Source organism: Betta splendens, chromosome 4, assembly GCF_900634795.4.
Source record: "Betta splendens chromosome 4, fBetSpl5.4, whole genome shotgun sequence".
Classification (NCBI taxonomy): Eukaryota; Metazoa; Chordata; class Actinopteri; order Anabantiformes; family Osphronemidae; genus Betta; species Betta splendens.
This window is the reverse complement of record NC_040884.2, coordinates 22,492,074-22,498,519: the sequence shown is the minus strand read 5'-3', so window position 1 is coordinate 22,498,519 and position 6,446 is coordinate 22,492,074. Positions and strand designations below refer to the sequence as shown.

General features: G+C 41.4%; 1 protein-coding gene across 2 annotated transcripts; it reads left to right on the top strand.

Annotated features, from left to right (window-relative positions):
- The first annotated feature begins 540 nt into the window (after positions 1 to 540).
- On the top strand, positions 541 to 5,253 carry eif5a (eukaryotic translation initiation factor 5A). Of its 2 annotated transcripts, none has more exons than XM_029145648.3 (5): positions 541 to 683; positions 2,366 to 2,555; positions 3,032 to 3,136; positions 4,075 to 4,206; positions 4,498 to 5,253. In XM_029145648.3, the coding sequence occupies exons 2-5, from the start codon at positions 2,388 to 2,390 to the stop codon at positions 4,561 to 4,563; spliced, it is 471 nt and encodes a 156-aa protein (XP_029001481.1). In that variant the 5' UTR covers positions 541 to 683; positions 2,366 to 2,387; the 3' UTR covers positions 4,564 to 5,253. The 2 variants fall into 2 exon arrangements, with proteins under 2 accessions (XP_029001481.1, XP_029001482.1); XM_029145649.3 differs by lacking the exon at positions 541 to 683 and adding an exon at positions 748 to 771.
- Positions 5,254 to 6,446: the final 1,193 nt, after the last annotated feature.

Sequence of the window (6,446 nt, the reverse complement as noted above, 5' to 3'; positions counted from 1 at the left end):
AGGTATTTATTTATATTTACTTTGTTAAGACATTAACAGTGTAGTCACAAATAGATATTACATTTAAATACAACTTTTTACCTGATACCAATGCTTAAACAAGTTGTTCAACATGTTGCTCCCTAATTACATTTACTTATATTTCATCTTTATCTCACTATAATTCTCTGATAGCTGAAGGTACAGATACAGGTTCAGAACAAAATATAGTCGCCAAATAATTGATGATGTATTATTACAGCTCTACCATCTGACATTACATAGTTTACATAACATTTGCATTCATATAATAAATCATATAATCAAAATTAGTTATATACAAAAATCGGAATGAATAAAAATAGTATTAATCTTAATTGAACTGTATTAATACTAATTGAATTTAATTAACCCATTTGAAAATGTTTTATCAATACTGGGTCACTGCGTATGAACACTGTAGATTAACAAAATTACTTAATAATCAATCTTTCATCTTTTAGTAAACGGATTCCAACAAATATTCCAAAAGGATGCATGTCTTGGTAGTCTGCTGGGTTGCCATGTTTGCCTCAGATCTGGCATCCCTTTCTGCTTGGCCTCCACCGGAACACATAAGCGCCCCCTCCCTCTCTTCTTCCTCTACGGATGCTGCAGTAAAGTTGGTCGCGCCTGCGCAGTTTCGGTCCTCTTTTTCTTGGAAGGTAAGTGTGGCATGGCGCGTGTTTCTTCCTTGCGGGTTATAAGCAGAGGTTTAACGGGTTTTTGACTGACCTCGTAGCGGATTCAAAGGTACTAAAGTAGTTGTGACCTGGTTCAGGGTGGCGTGGAGCTACTTCTGGGAGTTCTCGGCGGTTGTAGTCGATGGCAGAGCAGGGTGTGGGTGTCCATGTTCTAGCTAGCGTTACCAGGCTCAATCAAAGGGACATGCGGCCTTCGGCGGCGCGGTCGGTGCAAGTCGCTTGTCATGCTTCGTGCTAACGTCTCCGTTAGCGAGCACAGCGCGCTCAGACGCCGCGCTTCACTTGACATCCAGCTCTATAGCGTTGCTCGTCAGACCATATTGCCGGTTGACACGCCGGCCATTGATGATTGAGCGACATTTTGGCTGTATTTGGACGGAGCTGAATGGACGGCTAGCGTGACTAGCTACTGTTAGCATTGTAGCTAACACTCGGGAGGCGCATGTTGACCGTTTGCATCGCCGCGAGTCTTAAACCGGTTAACTCCAATCTTGTGTAAAGCGAAACGGTTGCGCTAGCTGGCGTGCGTCGTCGTGAACGGTGAGATTTGCACCGTTATCTGGCGCGGTTCCACTTGGCTGACTAGTTAACTCCGCAGCTGGTGCTAACGTGTGGATGGGCAGCTCTCAAACGATCCCTTTAATCCCCCCAGAGTCGATGTTTGCAACTCAAACGCGTCGTTGCTGTCAACAGGACATCTGGCAGATGTTGCTTTACAGCAGCTAAAGTTGAAAGTAGATTACAGTTCGAAGTTAGAAAGTGGCGCAGCCTCGTGTTGGGCCCTGCTACCACATTAACCTGTTCGGACCTTGTTTATATTTTTCTAAAGCGCACTGGTAAAGCTCTTTTACAGATTCTGGCAGTGTCCACGTGGATCTGGCGATGTCATTTGGAGTAGAAACTTAAATGAAAATGTAGTAATTAGAGAAACTGCTACATTTGAACACAAATTTAAGTGTTACTTTGCATTAGTGCATGGTTTTTTATCTTTACATTTCATATACCCATTTTGGAGTTTTTAAATTTTAATCCCCAAATGTCCAGTGGCTTCATCTCTGAATTTGGCTTCGGTTTATATGCACTTCAATTGAACAAGTTATAGAAATTTGGACTCTTACTGTTTGACATTTCCTCCCTCCAACTCTAAAGTTATTTTGCTCAGTCAAACCATTTTTTCAATAAGGACTGGTTTTAGAGAGATCAAGTTGGTTAAAAGTATTCAGCAATTCCTTCTATTAGAAAATTTATTTAAATCCATTAATACACAAATATTAAAATAGATGTGAACTGCTTGTGACAGTAATACATTTAAACTAAATCAGTCATCAGTCTTTCTGCAGATGCTTATTGCATACGGCTTTGATTACTTGCATAATGTGATCTGTTGATTTCACTGAAATCAAATGGGTGACTGACACTGAAATGTTCTCTGTACATGTCAATTTTATCATTACTGAATTAAGTTACCGCTTTGAAAATCCCAAACTGGTAAACGTAACATCAATGCTCAATATGTCAATACTCTGGTTACTTTGTTTAAATGGTTTTGAGGTTTCTACCACCAGTTTTTCTTTAACCATAACTCATTTAGGTTTGAGTATTGATCCCTAATCTGTAATCTGTTTGCATGTGATGTTCTGCAGCGCGCCCCTGACCCATCGTACCATGGCAGATCCCGATCTTGACTTCCAGACTGGTGAGTCTGGCGCCTCCGCCACCTACCCCATGCAGTGCTCTGCTCTGCGTAAGAACGGCTATGTGGTACTCAAGGGACGTCCCTGCAAAATTGTTGAGATGTCCACCTCCAAGACTGGCAAGCACGGACATGCTAAGGTAGGATTTTGCTTAAGTACAGTTACTTTTGAAGGTCTACAGTAAAATGCACACTGGCAAGAAAGGTGCAGCTGGAATCTCGAAGATCTCAGATTTCACAACAGTTTGTCTTTAAGTAATGCGTAGTTTCCTTATCCTTTTTCTTAAAACAGCAGGGTTTACATTACCCTCAACTGGAACTTGGTCACAGTGATGAAAGGAGAATGTTGTCTGTTACTTGACAACTAAAATGATAGTATATGTCCAAAATTTACATAGCCATTAGACTTCATGTAAATGGGTTTGTCTTTTCATTTTTTCCCCATGAGAAAAACTTCTTAATCCATGCCTTTGCGCATAAAATTCAATAGATGGGATCTAAAACTTGTTGTGCCAAGTGTTGACAAAGTTGACTTTCTGTTGTGGTTGAACCAGGCCTTTTTACATTTCCCTGCAGATTTATGTCATGACCTTAATTGCTTGTGGATCATTTGCAGGTTAACCTGGTTGGTATTGACATCTTCACTAACAAGAAGTATGAAGATATGTGCCCCTCCACCCACAACATGGATGTTCCTTCCATTAAGAGGATAGATTATCAGGTAAGCATTATTTTGTGTCTGTTGCATTTGATCAGAGCCTTTATCTCAGCTGGAAAGAACTGGAAAAAGCTACAGCAACAATCTGAGAGACCAAACAAAAACACCTAATTTGATAGATTTCGTATAATTGAAAGCCTAACCTATGAAGTTGGCCTCCAATTCTTGGTTTAAAAAACTTAATGCCTTATGAATTCTAAGTCTTAAAAATGTCACTTGTTTCAACTGCTGATGTAACTTATGGGAATTCCTCCTGTGGTAACCTGAGTTAATTACCCTCGCGGTTTCATACCACAGAATGACAGAGGATATAAATAACTTCAGTGGATCAGATTCATAGGTTGTATAACAAACAATATGGAGTTCATTGTACAGATGTTATATCACTGGGCAACACAATACAATGACACGTTGGGTGGAGCCACTTGCACAATTGTGTTCTTCACCTACTAAGACTTGGAGACAGAAGAAAAACACCAGCAACTCTACAAGAAAAAAAAACCTTTAGGCCACAGTGGCGACAGGTCAATACATGTGTTAGAGGCACCTGATGGGTCTAGTTTGTCTGAACTGATTAATTTGTAGCAGTAAACTCCAAACAGGTTAAAGTAGTAAAATCAGTAATTTTAATATTTATCACTGCCTGTTAAAACATGTGCACTGGACTCGCTTGAACAGAACTTCTTAATTGCTGTCGACTTGAGTTGTTATAGACAAAGCTGTAAAGATGCAGGATTTGTTCTAACCATGAAGCCTGTGAACTTCATGTTGGAACAGTTCCAGTGAGACGTGGCCTAAATAATGAACAATGTACACAAATCATGATTTAGATATTTAACAAGTCAACAGAAAATGAGAATTTGAGTGAAGTGATTGTATTTTTTTTTTATTTTTTTTTTTATGTGCATTAAAAATCATGTTTTGCACCTTCATCTTCCCAGTTGGTTAACATCAATGAAAACTACATGTCCTTGATGAGCGACAATGGTGACATCAGGGAGGACCTGCGTGTCCCCGAAAACGAAATCGGAAGGGAAATTGAGACGAAGTTTGAGGCGGGTGAAGAATTCATGGTAAGCGTCACATCAGGTCGGTTGCAGATTTTAGACTGGGGTTTCCCACTCTGTAAACATGCAGGCAAAGATGCGATAGGCAACATACTCAACATTGTTGGCAGCTGTGTGCCATCCTGAGATGAAACGAAAAGCTGTCACGTTGTTTGACGTTTACACTCAAACCTCCCTAAGCAGGTGATTCAGTCCTGCATTAGAGCTGAAGCATGTCCCACGGGGGAAAATGTGAGAAGTGGCAGCTGCATGTGTAAAGTTTCAGATGATTGACTCGAACATGTTTGCTCTCCACAGGTCACCGTGATTTCTGCCATGGGGGAGGAATGTGCTGTCGCTACCAAGGTCCTGGCCAGCAAATAGGGAGATGGACTTTGCTGCCCAGGCAACAAGCACCACCCACAACCAGTCTCCTGCATTCTCATTGGTTCTGTCACCAAAGCGTCGGCCTTCACAGACAACCTCAATCATTCTGTTGTGATTTCTCATCATTGATCTTTTATTTCTCCCCTTGTTTCTGTTTTCCATTGCTGTTTGGGAATGTTCCACTGCAGCTCGCTGCGTGGTTCACTGCCTGATCACTGAGGTTTTGTTTGGTAACAATCTACTTTATATAAAACAACTTTAAAAATAATGATCAGTTGCTCATTCCTGCTTATTTTTGCCTTCAAAGTGTTGGTTTTCGCCACTCACATTCCTGAATGTTTAAATAACAACGGGATTCAGCTTTTGTATGATTATTTTTTTATTCTGTAGGTGAATACAGCAGGTTTAAAGCCTTTTAGCAGGGAGGAAGGGAGAGATTTGTTTTAACAGTGGGAGGGAGGGTTGCCCTGTAGATACTAAATTCTGATTTAGGTTGTCCCACCGCTTCCAGCATGGCCTTTGCTCTGGTTCCTGTGGGGGATTGGGCGCAGCAAGGTCCATTTTTCTCTTTAGCGCTGGGTTTGGTGGTAGCACTTAAGAGCCCCAGCATGTCAAAGCTCTAAAACCAACAAGTGTTTAGTTTTTCTTTTTGCTTTTTCCTCCCCACCAGGGAAAAAAAAAAACAAACTTCAGTGATTTACCCTCGTGATGCCAGTCTGTGTAGAAGTTTGAGGGAGGTGAGGGTCTTGTACGCTCTCACCTTGCTTACAATGGGGGTAGTTGTGACTTGCTCCACTGCCCCGGCCATCTCCAATACAAAAGGAGTGTTATTTTGTTTTGAGGCGTGAGTGTGTAGCGGTGTGGGCCTCCGAAATGTGGGAGGCAGTTTGCAGTGAGGTGTGTGTGTTTCTCTTGAGGGACTCAATCGGGTTGGGGAGGGTGGTAGAGTTGCAAACCTTTTGTTCACTCGAGGCCTTTGTCACCTGACTGGAGATGGCAAAATAAAACAATGAAACAAATGGACAAAAACTGCAAACTATGTCTGTCTGCTTTTTGTGTCTGAACCAAACCGTGGTCATTGGGTGGGCTCAGGCTGACCGTTCAACAATGGCTGAATGCACCTTTCATTGTTGGCTTTTGTGTTGGGGCCGGGGGGTTGCATGAAAACTGGAGTTTGAGCTACGTTACATGCTCTATGGTGGACAACTAATATTTCAAAAAGGTAACGTAATAAAATTAATGCTGTCCTTCATGGCGGTGCCTTCATTTAAACATTTGACCACAGCAGACAAACTAAGATTTTTCCTTTGACACACCTTTGAGTGAACTTAACAAAATAAGAATTTGAAACAATTTCCTGCAAGTGAACTAAATGGGCTTTTTCCAAAGAAAGGATGAAAATCATCAAACTAGAGCAACCTATGTATTGTTTGTGTATGTCTTGATGCAATTCTCCTCTTTATCCTGCTGGTGGCACTTGAAGGTCAAACTAGTATAAGCATGAACTCTTAAAAGCTGCTGGAGGAGTTGATGTGCCTCTCTCCTGCTTCAGCATGTTTATTTTGTCTTTAAGCCATGGCAACAGAGACATGTGCTACACTAACAGACAGTGCCTTAATGCCTCAAGCTGTAATGTGCAGATGAATCACTTGATACCACAATGGAAAGAAACGCGCATGGAAGTTCTGCCTGTTGACCTGACTCATCAGGAGGCAGTCTGTGTGGGGCTCAGTGATTGGGCTTCATTATCAGGTTGTCTGGATACCGAAGAGAGCTGTTTCAAACCGCACTATGATAAAAGTCAAATGTAAGTATTTCAAGTTGAGCACATCAGACGTATAAGGTAACATTTTATGGTAGGTTATGGCTGTTGACCTAGG